The sequence below is a fragment of the Genypterus blacodes genome, unplaced genomic scaffold, assembly GCF_046128005.1.
Source record: "Genypterus blacodes isolate CSIRO-AG114 ecotype Tasmania unplaced genomic scaffold, CSIRO-AGI_Gbla_v1 ptg000140l_1, whole genome shotgun sequence".
Taxonomy (NCBI): domain Eukaryota; kingdom Metazoa; phylum Chordata; class Actinopteri; order Ophidiiformes; family Ophidiidae; genus Genypterus; species Genypterus blacodes.
This window is the reverse complement of record NW_027466942.1, coordinates 416158-439070: the sequence shown is the minus strand read 5'-3', so window position 1 is coordinate 439070 and position 22913 is coordinate 416158. Positions and strand designations below refer to the sequence as shown.

The 22913-nt window shown below is 47.6% G+C and overlaps 3 protein-coding genes and 1 long non-coding RNA gene across 4 annotated transcripts in view; 2 read left to right on the top strand and 2 right to left on the bottom strand.

Annotated features, from left to right (window-relative positions):
• LOC143012047 (uncharacterized) overlaps window positions 1-22913 on the top strand; it is a 95147-nt gene that overhangs the window by 20462 nt on the left and 51772 nt on the right. The gene's annotated exons all lie outside the window — the stretch shown is intronic.
• LOC143012036 (ADP-ribosylation factor-binding protein GGA1-like) lies at window positions 172-7552 on the top strand. The gene is made up of 17 exons (XM_076165066.1): window positions 172-241; window positions 1314-1398; window positions 1520-1595; window positions 1966-2064; window positions 2165-2288; window positions 2395-2495; window positions 2613-2693; window positions 3134-3271; window positions 3556-3637; window positions 4093-4206; window positions 4303-4455; window positions 4913-4986; window positions 5076-5263; window positions 5350-5579; window positions 5686-5855; window positions 5946-6056; window positions 6344-7552. The coding sequence occupies exons 1-17, from the start codon at window positions 175-177 to the stop codon at window positions 6452-6454; spliced, it is 2004 nt and encodes a 667-aa protein (XP_076021181.1). The 5' UTR covers window positions 172-174; the 3' UTR covers window positions 6455-7552.
• Window positions 7598-14569, bottom strand: LOC143012010 (putative ATP-dependent RNA helicase DDX17). The gene is made up of 13 exons (XM_076165039.1): window positions 14533-14569; window positions 13861-14042; window positions 13645-13741; window positions 13253-13386; window positions 12987-13052; window positions 12751-12892; window positions 12363-12523; window positions 12090-12262; window positions 11896-12006; window positions 11601-11662; window positions 11435-11494; window positions 8826-9053; window positions 7598-8619 (listed from the first exon to the last, which is right to left on the bottom strand). The coding sequence occupies exons 1-13, from the start codon at window positions 14567-14569 to the stop codon at window positions 8261-8263; spliced, it is 1812 nt and encodes a 603-aa protein (XP_076021154.1). The 3' UTR covers window positions 7598-8260.
• On the bottom strand, window positions 15280-22849 carry LOC143012038 (transmembrane protein 184B-like). The gene is made up of 9 exons (XM_076165074.1): window positions 22399-22849; window positions 21046-21279; window positions 19739-19904; window positions 19153-19243; window positions 18959-19034; window positions 18612-18703; window positions 18242-18411; window positions 17958-18152; window positions 15280-17158 (listed from the first exon to the last, which is right to left on the bottom strand). Exons 2-9 carry the CDS (start codon window positions 21277-21279, stop codon window positions 16929-16931), a joined length of 1254 nt encoding a protein of 417 aa, XP_076021189.1. The 5' UTR covers window positions 22399-22849; the 3' UTR covers window positions 15280-16928.

The following is a 22913-nucleotide window of genomic DNA, read 5'->3' as shown; positions in this document are numbered from 1 at the left end:
AAACAAAGCTGTGTTTTAAGTCAGACTTAGCAGGTAGTTACGAAACAAACACAAAGAATATCGCCCTTAAGCCTTTGTACAACTTCACTGTGTTCATCTCCGTATAGTGTCTCTTCTACGTGTTCCATTTCTACTTCCCTGACTAAACACCGTTGTGCAACCCTCGCGAGATCGATGAGCGACATAAATCTCGCAGTGATGGCCGCGCCGCCTGATGCGGAGACTCTGGAGTCTCGTATCAGTGAGTATTTCACACTTATTATCCAGCCAGTGTCGCCGGGAGAGGCGGACACGGCCAGGAGGTCACCGGGCCGTAGGGGGACCGCGATGACAGCGCAGGGCAGCCGCTGGTGGGCCAACAGAAGGTTACCTCCAGCAGGCTAACACCTAGCCAGCAGGCTAACACTTAGCCTGTCAGAGCGCTGTGTCTGCCAGCTGTCAACATCAAGGGGACGCGTTAGCATGGAGGCTAATGGCTCCATGGACAGACGGCTACAAAGAAGCGGAGCGAGGGACGCGTCCTCTCTAGATGTACGAGTTAAAGAGCGGCTCCATGTCGCTGTGGCAGCACAACAAACTAGTCGCCACCGAGTCCGTGTCCGGCAGCAGGCTAACCTGTCTGTCGTCACCTGTCTGCCGTGTCTCTGCTCGCATGTGGCGGAGCAGCAGACATGTCACGGTCACGCAGTGTTATCGGTTTCTGCGTCGTAAAGTTCGTGACGTCATATTGGCTTTTGCTTTCATACGGCAGCCTGCTTAACATTCTGACGTCACAGCCTCGGCAGCTTGACACGTTTCCGTTCAACTTGGGGTTTCAAAGTAATACAAAGTCATGCGTGTGTTGGGATTCGAACCCTGTTGTTATGAAGCGTCTGTTGTGTCTGATTGATCTCTTCACGTTTCCTGTTTGCTGTCTTTGAGGCCTTTCTTCTTCACGGGCTCAGTAGAACCAAAAAGCAAACAAAAATGAGAAGAATGACAGAATCTAATCTAGGCAGATAGGATGATGAAGTAGGAGTCAACCATTCATCTTCTGCATAAAAACATAACAAAATGACTGCTTACACTTCAATGATGTCTTTAACTTCAGACTGACACAATATTAAGGATTCATCACAATGTCATGGCAACAAAATCACAATACTGTTCAACTGAAACCAGGGGTGCTTAAAGAGAGAGAGAGAGAGTCAGGAGCACATCTGTCTGACATTCTGTTCTGTTTGCTGAATACGAGAAAGAGAAAAATAGGGGGAAGAATGAAAAGAAAGAGACAGAGGAGTACACCAAAGTGACTTTCTTCTTCTACCTTTCAGACAGAGCCACCAACCCTCTGAACAGAGACACAGACTGGGGCAGCATCCATGCCTTCTGCGACCAGCTCAACAATGATCTGGAGGGGTAAGAGGCCACCAGGACGGCTATGTCTCTCCACTCTCAGTCCTTAATGTTAGCTTTGTTGGCGATTATGTTTATTTGTTTAACCCTGGTTCAGTTAAGTACTCAGTCACTTGTGTTACAGACCTCAGCTGGCCACCAGACTCCTGGCGCACAAGATCCAATCACCACAGGAGTGGGAGTCCATGCAGGCCCTGCTGGTGAGTGTTGTTCTGTTCAGTAGTGGCTGATGCACCCTGTTAAAGAGTAAGACGGGCACCTGGTAACGTCTCAGTCCAACACAGGGACGAGCAATGAGAGTAAACTCAAATGTTACCTTTTTGATAAAGTATGGACCAAAGTCAACAACATGTGCGGTGAACAGAAAGTTTCTACTCATCCCCTCTTTCCCTCGCTCGAATGTGATCAGGTGGATCAGGACATGTCATCACCATGACTACACACACCCACATGACCACACACACCCACATGACCACACACACATGTACCAAGGCAACATACTAACACAGAACAAACACACAGCTCCTACATTTGGCTTGAATACTTTATCTTTCCTTTTGTCTTACCAAGGTCCTGGAGACGTGTATGAAGAGCTGTGGGAAAAGGTTTCACGGTGAAGTTGGCAAGTTCCGCTTTCTCAACGAACTAATCAAAGTCGTTTCTCCAAAGGTCAGACCTTCCTTTGAGTTTTCTCTGAAGGACCCCTCAGCCCTTATGACTATGATGAGCGCTTGTGATGACTCTGTGTTCTCTGTCCTCCATGACTCAGTACCTGGGCTCACGCTCACCAGAACCAGTAAAGAAGAAGGTTCTGGAGTTGATCTACAGCTGGACCTTGGGTTTACCTGATGAGGCCAAGATCACAGACGCCTACCAGATGTTGAAAAAACAAGGTAAAAGGATGTCTGCTCTCAGGTGAAGCTGTTATAAAGTCGTGTTCTGATGTTGGTGTTAAGCAGTTCACCTCTTGTCCTGCCATGTATTGCTTGTATACATTAGGTATCGTCAAACAGGACCCCGAGCTGCCGCCTGACAAACTACTGAACCCTCCTCCACCCAGACCCAAGAATGCTATCTTTGAGGATGAGGAAAAATCTAAAGTAAGTCTAATAAAATGTCTAACAAACAAAAGTGAGAGATGTCTCCTCTGCTCATTGTAATGAGTCGGACCGACACCGGTGCTGTCAGATGTCATTCTTCCCTGTTTGTGTTTCCAGATGCTGTCTCGTTTGTTAAACAGCAGTCACCCCGAGGACCTCAAAGCTGCCAACAAGCTCATCAAGGAAATGGTGCAAGAGGTAAAACTCCTTCCTTCCTTCTTTTTTTAAATCGTACACGTCTCATAGATGTAGTCACTAAAAAGCACCAGCAGTTTGAAAAGGAAAGACGCAGCGTACGCATGAGAACTGTAGGTGTGTGTATGAGAGCAGGAGGAGGGTGGGGGGGGGGGGGGGGGGGGGCGGGGAAGTGCTGCAGCCATGGCAGGAACGTTACCTGAATCAGACGCTGACCCAGGGGAGTTTGGTGTGAGTCAGGAGCTCTGTCGGTACATTTGTCCTCATTTCAGCAGAAATCAGCTCTGACGTCAGCGCTGCCCTGTGCCAAACCTCTGCAGATGTCTGTGTGTGTCTCTGTGTGTGTGTGTGTGTGTCTGTATTGAACTGTTTCTCTGTGGCCTCTGCCTCTCTCTACACTACGTGTTGACACAGCAGCCTTTGTGACTCTGTATGGATTGTAGGACCAGAAGCGAGCAGAGAAGGTATCAAAGCGCGTGAACGCCATTCAAGAGGTGAAGGAGAGCGTGGACCTGCTGACTCAGATGCTGCAGGACTACGACAGGAACGCCAGCACACAGAGCAACATTGAGCTGATACAGGTGAGGGAAACGGAACAAAGTCAGTCTGTACAGGAGGAGCAGTGCTAGGGGATTTGGGTTTAAGGCTTCCATCATTCAGTCCAGGCTATGTTCATTTGTTTATATATTTAAAATAATATGTTGGGACAAAGATCTAAAGCAAAGTGCCAGATCTGATGGATGTGGAGGCTTTTTACTTTTGTCAGTTTCAACTTTAGTATTGGAATGGTACCAACTCTGTCAGCCATGTGGATAAAGTGGGAATGCTGCTGTTTGAGTCTGTTTGTATGTTTATGTGTCTTTAGGATTTGTACCAACGATGTGAGAAAATGAGACCGACGCTGTTCAGACTGGCGAGTGACACAGAGGACAACGACGAGGCCCTGGGTGAGCGTCCTCACGTCCTCTCTCCTTTAAACACAATGGAAAAGGAGCGTCTCTTCACCTGAGAAATAAGGAAGACGTCCCATGAATCCATATTTACACAGATTGGCTCTTGCAGCACATCAGTCAGAACTCATTCACAAAGACAATGAAGCAGAACAGACTGAACATTGAGTGATTGATTGATTCTTCCAAAACACTGCGGTTGAGGAAGTGAAGCTGGAGATGAAGCAGCTGCACCATGATGTCCACCGCAAAGAGCTGAGATCATTTTGGAGCTGCTTCCTTTTTAGGTTCACTTAATAACAAGTAAACACGAACACTTTGGGTGCATCACGGTGAAAATGTAACAGCATCTTAAAAGGTTGAACTGTTCTTGAAGACATAGTAGAGTGTGATGACTTCATGAATCAGACCTCTGAGTGAAGTGTGTGAACGTTCTGAATGTCGCCCTGCAGCAGAGATCCTGCAGGCCAACGACAGCCTGACTCACGTCATCAACCTGTACAAACAGCAGGTGAAAGGAGAGATCGTCAACGGCAACAACACGCTGAACACGCAGAAACACACAGGTAATGTTGGCGAGTAAACACACACACGTTTAGTTTGTATTCAAATAATGACTGAGTCTTCACAAACTGCGTTGTCTCTGACTTTGTCCCTGACAGGAGGAGGGACGGCCCTGCTGGACCTGTCGGGTCTGGACACGTCCCCCCAGTCTCCTCTCTCCTTTCCTGAATTCCCCACTCCCTCTGAGAGCCTGAACGCCCCCTCCCACGACACGGAGATCAGCCTGCTTGATGATGAGCTCATGTCGCTAGGTAACGGCACAGCAGAGAGCGCAGCAGGAGTTCTGTAAAGCTTGTGTGTGAGATATCACAGATATAAATAAATCTTTCAGACGGACACACAGCAGCTTCTAGACAGTTCCACTTCCTGTCATGATACAGCGATGTGTCCTGCAGCAGGTCGGGTTGAAGCAGGTCTCCTCTCTTATGGTTCGGTAGCACTCATTCTTAGCGTGCTGCAGTGGCCACGTCACCGTGGTAACGACCTGGTGGCCACATTTCGTCTCATCAGCATGAGTGTAACCTGATCTCCATTGTTGGGTCACAGCGCGCGCGCGCACACACGCACACACACACACACACACACACACACACACACACAGAGCAGATCAGCGGACTTTGGACCCAGACTATTGTGAATCCTTTACAATGTGTTTAAATTGTGCAAAGATCACAAGGTCACTGCTGACATCCCAGAGTTCCTCCTCAGGTTTGAGTGAAGGGACCCACACCTCCAACCCTCTGTCCCAGCCGGAGGACTCCACAGCATGGGACTCCTTCCAGGTGAGAGGGCGGAGCCTCCAGAGACACTTTGATGGGCCGGTTGTTTCAAAACATCTCAACTCTTTTCTTTTCACTTCCTGTCTCTTAAGTCCTCAGACAGCATCGACGCAGACGTACCGGCAGCACCCAGTCTGCTCCTGAGCCCCGACCCGGCCTCGCTCTCCCAGCCACTCTCGTCCGGATCCACCCCAGGGAACTCTGCACTGGATGAGCTGGATCTGCTGGGGAAGACCCTGCTGCAGCAGTCTCTGCCTCCTGAGGGGCTGCAGGTCAAATGGTAAAGTAAACCACGCCCACATGGAGACCCTCTGTTCACCTTTACACACAAGAAACTCAGATTCCAACAAACCTGTCTCTCTGTAGGGATAAGCAGCTGGCCAAACCGACTCTACGAGATCTCCAGAGTAAGTCTGGATGCAGCATCACTCCTAGCCCCATCCCAGTGTTCACCTCTGACCCCCCTGGACCTCTCCTGAGCCCTCAGCCCAGCCTGGGAGCCTCACTGCTGGACACCTCACCCACACACACACAGCCCGCCCCAGCAGAAGCCACCCTGGCAGATGTGTTTGTACCTCTGGAATCCATCAGGCCCAGTAAGTGAGCAGGCGTGTTGACGGCTCCGCCCGGCTGACGGTGCAGAACGTGCTGTGACCTTCTCTCCTCTCCTCTCCTCTCCTCTCCTCTTCTCTCCTCCTTCAGGCAGTCTGTTACCAGTGACCGTGTTTGATGGACACAGTCTGCGAGTCCTCTTCCACTTTGCTCGTGACTCGCCCCCGTGTCGCCCTGATGTGCTGGTGGTCATCATCTCCATGCTGTCGTCCGCCCCCGTCCCTGTGACCAACATCACCTTCCACACCTCCGTCCCAAAGGTGGACATCAGTAACACCGGGTCATATTCAGTCAGGGAGGCGTTGTAGTTTAAATTAAATGTGTGGTTGATCTTTGTTTTCCCCCTGCAGCCCATGGCGGTGAAGCTCCAGCCTTCGTCGGGCTCAGAGCTCCCAGCGTTCAACCCCATCCTCCCTCCTGCTGCCGTCACACAGGTCCTGCTGCTGGCAAACCCAAACAAGGTAGACCAGCGTGTTCCTGCAGCTGATCCTTCAGTCAGGGTCAGAGAGGTCATGTTGCCCTTTAGCTTAGTCCTAGTTACAGTATGAACACTAGAATGAGATCTCTCTCTCTCTCTCTCTCTCTCTCTCTCTCTCTCTCTCTCTCTCTCTCTCTCTCTCTCTCTCTCTCTCTCTCTCTCTCTCTCTCTCTCTCTCTCTCTCTCTCTCTCTCTCTCTCTCTCTCTCTCTCTCTCTCTCTCTCTCTCTCTCTCTCTCTCTCTCTCTCTCTCTCTCTCTCTCTCTCTCAGGCAAAAGTGCAGCTGCAGTACAGATTGACCTTCACCATGGGCGAGCAGGAGCACAGTGAGAGCGGCGGTGTAGAAGAGTTCCCTCCCCTTGAGTCGTGGTCGAGCCTATAGCACTGAGACGACCCGACAGACTCTGCTCCTCTGCTTCCTTTCTAAACCGGCGCTTTAACGCTGTTTGGTTTTTGGGATTGTTTTGTCTTCTTTTTTGAAAGGGTTATGATCATTCTCTGTCAATCTCCTGTGTGTGTGTGTGTGTGTGTGTGGCTCTCCTGCTGTATGTGGCCGCTTTCAAACAAAAACCTGGAACCCTTTTGATTTCAACGGATCGATCCTTTTAGAGTTATATTCCCTCAGTGTTTGCACATTTCCTCCTTTTGGTGCGCTTGATTCATCTTCAGCACAAAGACACATTCAGTCCAGTCTCTGCTGTTAGCTCTCACCCCGGCCCTGTGCGCAGGTGAGACACCACGTCGCAGAATCAAGCGCACCAAAAGAGAAACGAGATCCTGGATACGTAGTGAAGGCTCGTCTCGGTTTCCAAAAGAACTGTGCTGAATCTACTTCCTGTTTGATGCAAGTGTATCTTGGAGCGTCCACATTCCTGTTTTTGATTTGCAGAGAATGACAGTCCTGCCGTCCCTGTTTGGGGAGGAAGGCTGCTGTACTATAACACGCTGTTTAATCCGCCACACGTGCCTATTTTGCTGTTTGAACATTTATCTGTTGTAGTGCATTTGGACAGATGTCTCGTCTCATCTGTCGCGTCGGTCACAGTAGTTTGTGTGAATGACAGATCAGCCCCGGGGTAATCAATCAAAATCTCACCGCAAGTCCCCCCCCCCGCCCCCCCCTGACTTCCTCCTGTATAATATGTATAAACAAAACTTTAACATTTTTCTTAAGCTGGTGACTTACTTTATGATTGCAGCATGTCTTTGGTCAAAGTGAAACTCTACAGCGTGTTCATGCACACTGAGCACTGCACAGCGTCCGTCTCCAACATGTCCAGCTTGTGTGGTTTGTGATGCATGCATGCTCGCCACGCTCCACTCTGCTCCTCCACACTGGATCTGTTACATTCCACCGCACTAAGCTCAGATACGACTGCTTTGTAAATACTTATGGCAGTTGTCTTTTGTGCATTTGACTTGACGTGCAAGAGGATAACAGAGATACAGAATGAGTAATAAAGTTGTTTTCTTGAGCTGATGAACATTCCCTTGTGTAGATAACATTTATACACACACACACCTCAGTATTTTAACACATGTATACACACCTCACTATGTCAAACACACGTCCACTTTGCTCACGGTCATATGAGGAAACAGGAGTGACGGGTGACTTGGACTTGGAAGAGCTTTATTGAAACCTGAAAAACAACTAGAGCTCAAAAAGAGATCATTCATATCTGTAACAAAGCTGTGACCACACAGTCACAGTAAGTAAAGAGTCATATCTGATCTAAGAGGGCTATTTCTATAATTCATGCCAAGGAAATTGGCAAAACAAACTCTCCCTCCCTTATTTATGCACCAGGATCTCACTGTTTAAACTTGGTTATCAAACACAGATAGCTTATAAACCAGATGAAGTAGTAACACCTACCTTTCATACACCTAAAGACAAAACCAAGTATTTAATCAATCCACCTCAGCTCAGGTCAGAAGGTTCACCACACAAGAACAGCGTGTGTGTGTGTACAAAAGTGTGAAGGTAAGCATGACTGAGGCCGTTAACACACCTAACTAGCTTCAACTTAACAAACTAACATGAAGCCCAGACTGAAGGAACTAAAAAGATTCAACATCTAAGTGGGAGAGAAATCAAACCTGAACTCCTGCAAAGATGTCTGACTGCACTAAAACAGCATCAGTGCGACTGAGTGTGTGTCGTGCTGTGTGTGTATGAATATCATTATTTTCTACCTGAGGATGGCGGGGGAGGGGGAGGAGCAAACTGGAAGGGGGAGTGGCCCATCAGGCCCACTATCATGGGCTGTGGAGGGCTGAACTGCTGGGCCATTAGAGGCTGGGGCCCTGATGCCGGGGGTGGGTTCTGTCCCGCCCCACTGACCCCTGACCCAGAGCCCCTAGAGCTGTTGTTCTGGTGCTGGCTGTAGGAGTTTGAGCTGGAGCTGTGGCCCCGCCCTCCATCCCTGCTGCTGCTGCTGCTGCTGCCCCCGCTCACCGTGCGCAGCCGCCGCTCACACTCATCCTGGTACATTAGGTTGGGATTGTTGGAACTGGAGGTGCCACGGAAACGAGGGCGCCCACCTGGATGTAGAGAGACTTCTGACATGGGCAAAATGTCTCCAATCCAATAAACCATACAGTTGGTTTAGACCGTTTCACAGATTAACAACACCTGTTCACATTCAAAACAACTCGGTGTACGAAGTTTCTGTTCTGGTCTGCATCACTAAGGTACAGTACATTCAGTATCTGAACACTCTGATAAACAAACAGGAGGCGTTCCTCACCTCCTCCCCGCCCCGTGCTCACAAGCTGCAGCAGTTTAGGATTGATGGCCTGCCGGGCCTCCTCCAGGACCCGGATCAGCTCGCGGGCCTGGCGGAGGTTCCCAGGAGTAAAGAAAGTGTAGGCGGTGCCCTTGTTGGTGCTGCGGGCCGTACGGCCGATACGATGGATGTAATCCTCAGACGAGTGGGGGTAATCATAATTGATGACAAACTTGACGTCCTCCACGTCTTAACATTTGAAGGAGCACAGGGGTGAAGGAGCGGTGAGACCAGCGGGTCCAGTCAGAGGGACGGAGAAGACAGAAACACAAATCAGAACAAAGCCAACACAGAGATGAATGAATCAATGCTGCACCAGTCACTGGATTCAAACTGTGTGCTGTGTGAATTCAATACATTCAATACCTGAAGGCACCATGAGCCTCACTTACCTGTCAGAGGTGGAGTGATAACTAACTGATATCATCTGTGAAATACAATTAGAAACTTCACTAACTACGCTGATCATGAATCATTCAATAAGCTGCCTCAGGACCTGGACACATGCGGGGAGGAACGATACATTCAAGGGACAAAACCATCTAAGTTCTGCCTTTGTGAGGGTTGGGAGAGAAAGACTTGGCATGCTGGAATGAGCACTGATCAGGGGCGGAACTCTACAAGCTAATGGATAATGTTCAATTCTTTTAGGGGAACGGATATTGACATCAAACTAGAGGTCTGTTTCTCATTACAGCTGAGAAGGGGCTCAGAAAAAAGGCGAGTGGTATGACAGTAATGCAGAAGGGGGGGGGGGGGGGGGGGGTTGAGGTACTTACCCTGTACGAGAGATTTAGTGAGGTTTAGTGAGGACTTACAAGGTTACCCCTCTCCCCCCCCACCCCTCTCCAGGCCTGGGAGGTCTGCAGGGGTAGGAGGAGAGTGCTCCGGACAAAACCTGTCCTTCCTCCACCCCTCCTCCACAACACTCCCAACGCTGGAAGCTGTCTGGGCCAGAGCTCCAGCTGGACTGAGCTGGGAAGCTGTCATGTGACATTCTTATAGAAGTGAGTTAGAGCCCAGCAATTCAAGTGCAGTAACAAGAAACAGACACTAAGGAGAGGACCTGTGGACACTTTCTGTAAGAGGGCTCTGCCAGGGGACATGAGTCCTGACCGTCTCTGCTCAGGTACAGACAGACAGACAGACAGACGGGCATTCAGCAAATAAGTGAGTGACCATGCGTCATTGGCCAACTGGACTGGTAGTCTTGTTTGATGTACATACAAAGAAAAATGGTGGAAGTGTTTCGACGACGAGGGGAGGGGGAACAGACAGACAGACAGACAGACAGACAGACAGACAGACAGACAGACAGACAGACAGACAGACAGACAGAGGCCAGGAGTGTTTAAGGGGAGGCAAGAGATGAAGAGGAAGTATAGACATTTAGGAAAGGTAGGGAGAAGAATAAGAGATGTTACGAGAGGAAAACAAGAAAAAGGGCAGGGACAGAGAGGAAAAGAGGTCCAAAAGAAAAGACAGACAGGAGGAGGAAGGAGAGGGAGGGAGGTCGATTATACAGAGGTGGCTCCTCCAGGCCAGGACTCCTGCCAGCCAGGACCAGACATGACGGCCACGGAGGGAGAGGCCGGCCGGCACAGCCAGTGGTGGGGGATGTCAGGGGCGGACATCAGGGGGCGGTTCAGAGGGGATCCGACCGCGCCTCCCTTACTTCCCAGCAGTCTCTTTCTGTCTTCTCGTGCATCTCAGCCTCACAGATCCTAACGATCACATCATCCACCACACCCTCACTAAGACCTCACCTGTGGCTCTATCATAAGACTACATGTTGGGATCTAGCTTGTCGAGAGTCTCAGTGGGAATGTTGTTCCTCAAAAAGAGTTTTCAGTTTGTATCTCATCGCAAATAAAATGTAAACTTATCAAATAGTGTTTAAAAAGGTTAATGAATGTGATCAGCTGACTGCAATAACATTAGTTGTGGTGCTCACTGGTGGTGATGTCATAGCTGAGGGGAGTCCACCCTCCTCCACCTGACAGCTGCCCCCAACCCTACGACCAAATTAGGAAGGCGAGCAGCGCCCTGTGCCGCCCAGGCAGCCAGTGTCCCGGATGGGGGGGAGTTTTGTTTCTGTTCTAGGTTTCAGTGAAGATGGCTGTGTGTCTGAGAAAGATCAATCAGGCCGTCTCTCTCTCCCCGAGTCAGGTTTCGATTTGTCATGCCTAGGTCCGGCCGCAGGCTCCCGAGGGCCTGGGTGCTTCTAGTTGCCGGAAGAGAGACTTGGAAACAAAACAAACAAAAAGAAAATGAAAAGAAAACAAATGAACATAGAATTAGGTTAAAGGTTGATTGCCACGTTGTAGCTTCAGCAGCATCACCCCTCACAGGCTCACACTTCAGTCTTAATACAGACTGCACAGGAAACCACACTAAGATATGTATGATCTGATTACAGAAGTCTCTTGCTCTTTCACATAGAAACCAATCTGTGTTTTGACCTGATTCTAAATGAAGTGTAAGGGAACGTGTCATTGTTTTATTCTACATATGAATAAAGGCTGTGTACCGAGTGTATGATCGATTAAGGGAAACCTTAGAGGACCTACCCAAACCACGGGAGGCCACGTCAGTGGCAATGAGGATCGGAGCTTTACCGCTACGGAACTCTGCGACACAAAGCAAAGGCTGGGTTATCAGAAACATACATCATTAAGAGGAAAGACAATCGATCTGGGATTACAGTAGTAATGGACTGATCTAGATGAGTCTGACCTGTCAGCACCCAGTCTCTCTCTGGTTGGCTCTTGTCACCATGGATACACATCGTTGGCCACCTGGAAGAGAAAGAGGTCATGTAGTTTTACCACGATGCATTCATCTGAGATCAACATTTAAATGCTATAATTGATCACTGAATGAGAATTCTCTTCCTCTGTCTGTTCTGCCCACAGAGCCATGGAGGGAGCAGAGCTGAGGTGACGGCGGACAGGAGATTTTAAGATTTAAGATACTTTATTTGAGGGTTTGTGTCTCTTGAATGTGAGGTTTGATGTTTTTCCCACTTTACCCGTCTCGTCTCATCCTGCGTGTGAGGTCATCACAACGTTTCTTAGTCTCCACAAAGATGATGGTCTTGTTCTCCTTCTCAGCCATAATCTCCTCCATCAACTGGATCAATCTGAAGATGATATTGATCAGGAAATTAAAGTAATTAACTTAAATGGCAGATTCCATGATCCATATTGGTGCCCATTCTCTTACTTGTGGTCCTTCTCACTCTCTGTACAGACATCAACTATCTGAAGGATGCTGTGGTTGGCGCTGAGTTCCAAGGCACCAACGTTGATCTGGACAGAATCCTTCAGGAAGTCCTCTGCTAGCTGGCGAACGTCTTTAGGCCAGGTAGCACTCCACATCAGGGTCTGCCTGTCAGGCTGAAGGAGTGAGATTCACATTTCAAAGATACAAACCAGAGAAACACATGGATTATGAACCAATATGGCTTCATTTCATCAAAACATTGATTCACTTCACCCTGATCTGGTCCACAATTTTGCGAATCTGTGGTTCAAAGCCCATGTCCAGCATGCGGTCGGCCTCGTCCAGCACCAAGTATGTGCAGCGCCGCAGCTTGGTCTTTCCAGCCTCCAGGAAGTCGATCAGGCGTCCAGGGGTGGCAATGCAGATCTCAACACCTAAGGGAGACCGATGGAGAGTCAGTGTACTGTGGTCCAACAGTAGATCCAACAGTACCTACAAAACAGCAATATGAAATATCTCTCTCGCTCTCTCGCTCTCTCCCTGTGTGAAAAGTGAAAGATTCCTTTGAAGGTGAGGAAGGTTAGAGTTAGGGGAAAGGTAGCAAGGATGTTTTGCTCTTCTAACAACATCAGAGAGGACAGCAGCGGTAAATCCACCTCACCTCTCTCCAAGTCTCGGATCTGTGGTCCTTTGGGAGCACCGCCATACACACAAGTGCTTTTTATCCGGGATGACTTTCCATAGTCAGATGCCACCTGCTGCACCTGCTGAGCGAGCTCTCTGGTGGGGGCCAGGACCAGGCACTGCAGAGCGCACACACAATGACATCACTGTAAATGTGTGCCGTGTTTACATTTCATATCTTAAAGCAGACAGCTTCAGATTCTCTCAGCTTACAATGGGACCATCGCCTCGCTCCAGGTAGGGCTGATGGTTGATGTGCACAATGGCAGGCAGGAGATACTGAGGAAAGGACAGAGAGGTCACCATATTAGAAACAGGAACTTGGAGCAGCATACAGCTCATCTCAGACAGGATCACATCAGATACACTCACACCCTTTAATGACACCCGTGCTTACATACAAATACATCAGTCGGGCATAACCAGACATTCACAGAATCCTTGGTGAAGAGGGAGAGAAGATACTTTGCGTGTCTCACCGATAAGGTTTTCCCAGAGCCGGTCTGAGCGATGCCCACCATGTCTCTCCCACTGAGGGCCAGAGGGAAACCCTGAGCCTGTATGGCTGTGGGCTCCTTGAACTTCTGCTGCATTAGCACATCTATTACGTATTCTAAATGGAGGGAGAACGATATTGGTGGGGTTATTTCTGCAGTAACAGAACAAAGTGAACGTTCCAGTGTTCCCACCAGATGATGACACCTCAATTAAAATGATCTAAGTCTTATATTTACATTTCTATTATCTGATTTCAGTAAACCAATGATATCCTCCATTCTAACTGCTGGTACATTCACTCCTAATCACTTTAGTCTAACTTCCTGTCAGCATTTGGTTCTTGTTCCATGCACACACTCATTGTTGTACTCACGGGGGAACTGAGCCTGATGGAAGTGAATGATGGGCTTCGGGCAGCCTGAGCCTCTAACTGTGATTTCTTTCTTCCTTCGATACTCCTCAAGATCAACCTGAAAACATAGCACAGCAAGTCAACGTGTCATTGTGTGTGGCAGACATGTCCCACAGCCAGGTCTCCATGGTTACAGCATATAGACTTATATTGTGTGTCTCATTGTGTGTCATTTACCTGGCTCATCCTCTGCACCTCCTGGTGTTCATTATAAAAGTTCTTCTCAAACTTGGGAAGCTCATCCAGATCCCATCTCTTCTTTCGTAGACGCTCCCCGGGGTTCCCAAACTTTTTTCCCACTGGTAGTCCGCTCCTGCTGGACCCCAAACGAGGGCTGCTGGAACATGGAACACAACACGCTGACGTTAGAGATAGAGAGAGAGAGATGGATAGATAGATAGTCACCACAGTAGCAAAGATACAGAATACAAGAGAAATACACACAATAAACAGTATAAACACCAGAACAAGTGTACACAATATACACGATACACACACAAGAACAAATATGCACACACAATAAACAATATACACACCAGGAACAGTGTACACAATAGACAATATGCTCACAATAAACAATATACACAATACACCTTTTAAATATGAACTTTGTAAGTATGAGTAGAAAGAATGTTATATTGTTTTCATTATTATCATACTTCACCGTCACAGTATCCTATATATGTACACACAACAGCTATTAATGTTTTCGGTCATTTCTCTGGCGTATCAACATCGGCGTCACTGGATATGATACGACAGTCGCGAAACTTGAATCTCCATATTGAAAACAAACAGCCAACCTGTCAAGCGAGCTCACTAATGCTAATTAACGGGGCGTTTACTGACCCTCTGTCGCGGCCCCGGTCCCGGTCTCGGACTCCATGTGAGCCTCTCATCGTAGGGAGGAGGATTCGGGTTGTTTTATAAGACTTAAGTGTGATTTCTCTATTAGCGTCACCACGTCGGCCGAGCTTGAAAGCTTTCTTTAGTACAGACGAGGCGCCCTTTGTTTTTAGCCGAATGCTAATTGTTACGCTTTACGGTAGCTGGATAAAGATGAGTTTACAGAAGCGTCTTTATGGCGTTGACTTAAATATCAGTGGGCGCTTGTGTTGACACGAAATTGTAAATGTGAGCTTATTTAATATGCTTTATGTGTCACAATAAGCACGATAAGAGGCCCTGGTTGATTGATAAAGACGTTAGCTTAGCGTCAATGAGCGAAAATGGCAGCTTGACAGAGCGTTTAGCAAACAACGACACGGCTCCTTACCGCCACCAACTGGTGTGGAGTGAGAAGTGGAATTTTGATTAGAAGGGCAGTCTCTGTTTTCCCAGTGCAGACGACACAAAGGTCACATCATGTAAACATTGTAGACACTTATCAAACCTCAGCCCCGCTAACAGACAGTAAAGATTAAAAATAGTGAAGCTATAAAAATAGAGGATAATCATCAGTTGTAGTATTTTTCACTTCATCATTTTTGCGAGGTTGCACTTCATAAGATCTACCCATTAAAGTAGAATAAATGTGTGACATCCAATAATAATATTAATTCCTGGGTTGCCATTGTTAAGCTGCTACAAAAAATATGAGTTTGCCAGTGTTTATTTTTCCTTTTCAACATCAACAGAAAATATTGCATCAAAACATAACGGATAATATTACCAATATACAAACAAAGTCAAATTATAAAACCAGAAGTCATAAAAATATTACACCAAAGCACTATAGCATCTTAAACATTTAAGTCACCCTGAACGTTTCTCAGTGCTCGGCTGAACTATTTACATCACAAAATTCCTTTTTCAGAATTATATCTTCTGGCATAATATATGCAGTTTTGTCATAAACATACAGCTTTTAAATCACAAAGTATAAAACTATCATTTGATAGTGTTCTATTCAAGATGCTTGAGTTTGATCTGCTTGTCACCTTGGGGGCAGAGGACAGGTGAGGCAGCGACTCACTCTGTTACAGTATCTCACCTTTAGTTCAACATTATAACAAAGTCATTCAACCTTCTTACTCACAGAAGTACAACTGGGATCTGAAACTGAATTCAGTAAAAACTAAACTAAACTAAACAGGGGGCTGGATTGGACCCGGGTAGAAATGAGATATCTGAAAGAATGTATGCATCTTAATCAAAGCCCTTAGACCAGACCAGAGCTGTGTTGGCTCTGCAGGGAAGTGTTGCTTCTCCTGTGACCTGCCACCTGTGTGTTTAGGTGTGTGTCCATTCATCAGCACCCCTGTCCACACAGCTGTTCCCTCAGTGCTCAGGGTCTCTATACAGAGCAGCAGCTGGAGTCATCACACTTCAGATTCACTCCTTCATAAGAACCAACAACAAAATGCTAACATACACAGAATATCAAAGCTCTGGAATAATCCGTTCCAAACAATAAGTCATACCTTCAAGGTCACAACATTTAAATAAAGGTATCTGTGTGATTACACCATATATATATTAAAATAAAGGACATCATTAGACTCAGGTTTCCTTGAATATAAAAGCTCAAATCTAAGATGATGCATCTTGTTGACTGGAGCGTCGGATGTCAATCTCCATTTGGCAACATTTCAGTAAGAGACAGAGTTGGCAGAGCGTCGAGGAGGAGTAAGAGTTCAGATTAAATAAGGAAGGAAAGTGAGAGAAGCCTTATGTTTCAGGTGAGAATGGCACTTATCTGTTTAAGAGTAGACTGAGAATCTGTCATTGTTTCTGTTTCTGTTTGAAGCATAAGTTTGCTATGTGCAGGCACATTGATCTGCACTGATCCATCCTCAGTGGATCACTAAACAAGGTGACTGACGGCCTACGTACACAACATCTGTGAGTGCGTCCACACTTTAGAGCAGCTAACATGTATAGTGTTTCATTCTGATGGGACTGTAAGAATCCTTCATGAACATAACTAAACAACTTCAACACGAGCCGTAGAGAAGTGAACGAGCCCAATGTCTAAACCCCTCAACCCTCACCTCCATCACCTCCACGCTCCTGCTCTTCCTGTGGCACCGGCTCAGACCCTTGTCTCGTCTCTCTCTTCTTCACAAACCTGTCATGAATCTGATCTTTTCAGTGGCGTCTAAAAATGAACAGAATCTGATTTTCTGCTGAGGTAGCAAGTAAAGAAAATCAGATTGTGTCTGTTCTTTGACATGGCCAATAAAAAGGAGAAGAGTGAGAAGCGTGTGTGTGTGTGTGTGTGTGTGTGTGTGTGCACATGAGTCTCAGAATTCATCATCAGAGCTGAGGAGGAGGGTCTTCTCAGTGTCTCCACGGGTGCTGAGGTTACTGTGGCTGCGGGAGAGGGGGGGCACCCCGCTGCGCTCCAGGGTGGACTGCTGGGTGTACTGCTGATAGGCAGGGGAGAAGTTGTGGATGGCATCCTGGACCATGTCTCCAGGGTTCATGGTCTCCTTCAGGCTGCTGGAGATGCTCTTCATCGGAGCACAGCGGCCTGCAGGTGGAGGAAACATCATTACAGAAGCAGAGTCAGATGGGAGGGTGGGGAGGGAGGGGGGGAGAGTGACAGTGTCAATCGTAACAAAATCCTTTAAATCAGCAGAATGGTTTCAAATCCTGCTTCAGGAGTGCTGAAGCCTTCAACAGCCCGTCTCCTTAACGCTGATTAGTATTCTGTGAGGTGACTTTAGGATCAACTCATCACATTTCATACATCTGAGGACAAAGCATGACTTTGACACGATACACTCCACAGTGACACACACACGCACACACACACACACACAGCCATGAAGGGCAAATGATGAAGGTTTACAGGCTGCAACACAAACATCACAGGGGGAAAAGGTCACAAAGAAATGTCTGCTGGACTGAGTGTGACTGTGAAAGAAAAATAAATAAAATCAGTGATAAAGAAGCAACAACAAGGAGCAAACAGCACGACGACCAGAGACCCACCATCATCCAACATCAACACCTACCGTACTGTCCATAGATAGGAAAGGAGCCTTTAAGTGCAGCAGAGAGAGAGAGAGAGAGAGAGAGAGAGGGAGAGAGAGAGAAGAAGGGAGACAAAAGTGACAAAGGATACAAGAAAGGTGAGATGAACAAGAAGGAAAGGAGTCAAATAGAGCAGAAGAAAAGAGAGAGAGTCAACCTATTTAGAAGGTGCAAGGGAAAAATGTTGAAGTCCGGAGTCAAAGATAAAAGGGGGAGAAAAACACACACACACACACACACACACACACACACACACACACACACACACACACACACACACAGAGAGAGTGTACCATAGGAGTCCAGCCTCTTGTCCATGTAGACCTTATATGTGAAGGCGTGGCGCAAAGCAACGGCAGCGAAGAACATCTCAATGCAGATGATGAAGTTCTGGTAACCGGCGGCAACTGTGCCTTCGCCCACGGAGAAGTCAGTGGAGGTGATCTGAGGGATGGCGCCGCACTTCTCCAGGATGGCCAGGAGCAAACCTGAAGGCAGGGAGACAAAGGGGAGGAACAGAGTGAGCCTTCATCTACAGCGACATGTGCGTGTCGCTGTGTTTTGCTTGTGTTCTCACCCTGCCAGAAGGAGAGGAAGATGACCGACTTGACCATGAAGAACTTGAGCACAGGGTTGTACGGGACGAGGAGGTCCCGTGTGGCAAAGTAGAAGAGGAAGAGCGCATAGAGGGACAGGCTGACGGAGATGTTGTAGATGATAGCCACATACAGGTAGCCACTGGCCACACTGAGGAAGAGGAGGGGGGGGAGAGAGAGAGAGAAGATGAAGCAGAGTTAAACCACAACACTCCATGTGCTTTAGAACTCACAATGACTGAGTACTTTCAACACACTAGAGTTGACTAACTAACAAGCTTCTATTTCCATACAGACAATCATACTACAGGAGAACTCTTCATCCTCTGGGGGATCGAGCTGCAAACATACTTGAAGTCTCCGTCTCTGTATTTTCCAAAGGCCTGCAGGATGACAGTGATGATGGCCATGAGAGGCTTCACCACACAGAACTGCAGAGTCGCCTGAGAGCAAGAGAGAGAGAGGAGGGGAAGGAAGACGAGAAATCAATCAACGTGTCTGTTAGCAGGAGATCTCAAAACGTCGAGGGATTTCTATGTGACTTAGAAGGCAGGATGGACATTTTGGTTCCATCCAGCCTGGTGGAGACTCAGCTGGAGGACTACTCAGCCTTGGCGGAGGTATCCACTCTGTCTCTCTCTCTCTCTCTCTCTCTCGCTCGTCCCTTCTAGTTCTACTTATTTGTCGAGCATTGGTACCTGTTTGCAAAACCTGAGGAACCCGATGGAGTAGGTCTTTCCCCACAGGCAGCAGGTCCCGTACACACAGCTGGACCTGGAGAGAAGCACAGGGACTCTGAGTGAACACAGCTGTGCACAGATGTGGCTTGACACGGGCAAAGTGACTACACATAAAGATAATAGGAGAAGAGTTGAAAGTAAAGCAGACGTACTCGATGGGTTTCCCTCTGATCTCAGCCATGATGGCGCTCTCTCCTCCCAGGTACTCATAGCACAGACTCAGGAAGTTGTAGATGACAAAGGCTGTAGAGAATCAAACATGTACAAGTGGTTCATGGTGTTTAGGGTTCCCTGCATACATTGGGACTGAAGCAGAGACTGAGACCCTTCTTGTTACCATGACGTCCTTCAAGTAGGCAAGAAATCATAAAGCCAACATCCAAACCTAGCATACGTCTAACACAGCATCCACAGCATGTTATGGAACTGCAGCACTCGGGTTTGTCTGGTCGGTTACAGAACAAGAGGAAGGATTTCTGAAACTACTCTCAAGGTTTTGAACATTTCCATACAGTTGCTAGGAAACAGGGTTGTTCCATCCACAGCGATCCCAACAGGCCACAGAGACAAGAGGACGGAGATGAGCGCTTTAGTAAATGATGACACTGCAAAGGTCCAATCTGCCACCGCAGCATCACAACACACACACACAGACACACACACACAGACACACACAGACACACACACACACACACACACACTGGAGAGGGGAACATTGGCCGGAGGCTACCCGCTCACCTTCGTAGCAGTCTCGCACCGTGTCAAAGTAGACGTAGTACTCCTCATTGGTGAAGAAGAGGAGGCTGAGCCAGGAGTCAAAGGCGTAGATGGGGACGATGAAGAGGATCCTCACTATGTGTCTCTGCTCGTTGGGAGAGCTGTAGTAACGCAGGTGCATGTAGATCTGAGGAGGGGAAAACAGGAAAACAGGTGGGAGAAGAGTCAGATTATTGATCTGGAGCCAGAATGAGTCCAGGACAGAGATGTGTGTGTTGTGTTGTCGTGGTTACAGCCTGCTGAGACTCCATCAACACATTCTATAGTGGATTAAAGACAATCTGATGTGTTTGAATCATCATCCTCATCTTCTGTACACACTCCAGTGAGCTGGATAAACAGGTTAGTCAGGGTGTGTGTGTGTGTGTGTGTGTGTGTGTTTGGATCCAGACAGCAGAGAGGACAGAGCAGCAGCACCTCTGTCTGCTCCATCCAGCTCCTTTCCACTCACACAATGTCTCACCTATCACATTTCATGGCCTGTAAACAGACACACACCTGTGGTCAAATAAACACACACACACACACACACACACACACACACACACACACACACACACGGTCAAATACACACACACACACACACACACACACACACACACACAAATAAACAGGAGGAGACACACACACACACACACACACACACACACACACCTGTGGTCAAATAAACAGGAGGAGACAACACAGCGAGTGAGACCACACACTCCGCTTACAGGGCCTGTTGCTAGGCGTGCGGTCGCACACTCGCACGCACGCACGCACGCACACACAGACACACACACACACACACACACACACACACACACACACACACACACACACACACACACACACACACACACACACACCTCTGTTGCCAGAGCGACAGAGGGTTCGTCTTTAACCCTTTATTTACGTGAACAGGGTCAGTAAACAGTGATGGATGAATCATTGATCTGTGCCTCAGAGGACAGGACTCCATGTCCCTGTTGTAACACAGACTGAGTACTTCACTGTAACATGAGGACTGATGAAACCAAGTCAACACAGCAAACAGCAATTAGTGGACTAAACATGAAGCAGAGGCAGAGTTAGACTGATCAGAGATAAGAAGATATGAAATCTGAATCCCTCCACCACAGAGAAACCTGCTTCAGAAACAGGCAGGCAATGCAAAGTCCAGTGTGTGTGTGTGTGTGTGTGTTCTTTACAGGGACAAAGACAGCAGAACAACACATGAACGCATGAACACAGCAGGTCTCCTCACTAAAGCAGCGACTGCCTCTTACCTGGTGACATGTGATGAGCAGAGCGGTCCACACAAAGACACCTGATATAGTTTGGGCAGTGGAGGTCATGAGAAAGAAGGGCTCCTGGTGTGTGACCAGAGGAGCCACTGGGACCCCAGAGGAGTTGGATCCTTGAGGGGCCACAGAGGCTGAGGGCCCCGGGGCCAGGCCAACAGGAGAATCATTCCCCAGCCTCTGGGACAGAGGGATGTCCCGCCGCCACAGCTGACTCATCTGTGGAGACAGAAGTGAAGGTGGAACTTAATGAATGTAAGAAATGTAGTAAACACAAGGACGTCAGGCTACATTTAGAGAATCAGACTCTGGAGCTCCGAGTGGTCTAGGTTCAACATAGAACATCAGCCTGGCTAACCCAGCAGGCCACCGCCCTCATGATGAGACCTTCACACACATCTGCATGCTGTCATATCTAACAGCATCACACTTACTGGATCACAGGAAGGAACTCATCTTCAATCATTAACAGAGCAAACTGACTTCATGACTATCAAGCCTCAGACTGAACAGCTGCCACTCTTTGTTGTCATGGACGACTCACTCTATATACTAAAGCTGGTTGAACAACAGTCAGATTATATTGTGTCATTTACATTTAGAGAACAGGCATAATGGAAGAATCATCTATCATTCTGACCCATAGAGTCCAATAAGCTGGACATTAAGCCGAATAATCACCACTTATTTTCTACAACTAAACACACACACAGAGGGATTTGTAGTTATCTTGTGTTGTCATGTAGTTGGTATCATTTTCAACATATTGACTGAAGTCATTTGTGGGTCTTATTATGTCTAAATACGAGTCAAAGCAGGTTATCGAGTCTGAGTTGAAAGAAACCGAACACCTCCCCGGGAAAAATAGAAAAACAGTGCGTTAGGAAGACATCGACACTAAATCACAGCTTGATCTGAAGTGAGTGCGTGTTTGTGAGTGCGCCACAGTCCGGACAGCTGAGTGCATCCGTGGTCTGATTCTAAAACGTCTATTATACTCTGACCTCAATCCGATCATGAGTCTTTGTAACAGGCCATCAGAGGTTCACTGCTTCCAGCTAGGAGAAGCAAACCTACTCCTCTTCAGCCAGAGGCGATGAAGTCAACACAGCAAGTGTTACATGAGACCATTAATGTTCCAATTACACATCAAAACAAATCACGACCGAGCTGCTCCTTAGAGACAAACAGTTTACATGCTGAGCATCAAACAAAAACAATAAGCAAACGCCAATAGAGACTCAAATATGGAGCATTGTGTATGGATATAGAGCTTGAGTTAGGTGTTAAAGCAGCCAAACCAAACATGGCTCGACTCCATTCTGCTTCTTTCCTTACCTCGTCTCCTCTGCAGTTGTTTGATCTGCGGTGTTACAGAACCAAGCATCAATTTAGCACATCTGATTCAGTCTCAAACGTGTATATAATCCGTCTGCAGTACAAAAAGCTTAATTTCTGACCAAATGCGATATTTCAAAACGTCACGCAAATCCTCCCGATTCACCGCATCGTTGTTGAAGAACCAGGAGAGAAAGTGTCGTCACTTCAGCGTCAATTAGGCTTCTCTGTATTAGCTGCTACAGGCTAGCTCCTGTAGCCTGGCGTTGGTTTGCTGATGTTTTCATCCACAAAGCGATTTAAGACAACGCGCTTTTAGAAAAATACACAATCACCTACACTGCTAATAAACAAACCCGAGTAGAATCATAAAGTTGTGTATTTACTGGTGACTTCACGCTCCCAGGTGACGAACTAAACACCGTTAGTTCATCCACATCACCACCTACAGCAGTAGCAGGCAGGCTTTGGCGCATGCGCAAACGCTTCTTCCCATTAAACGTGATGTCATTGGA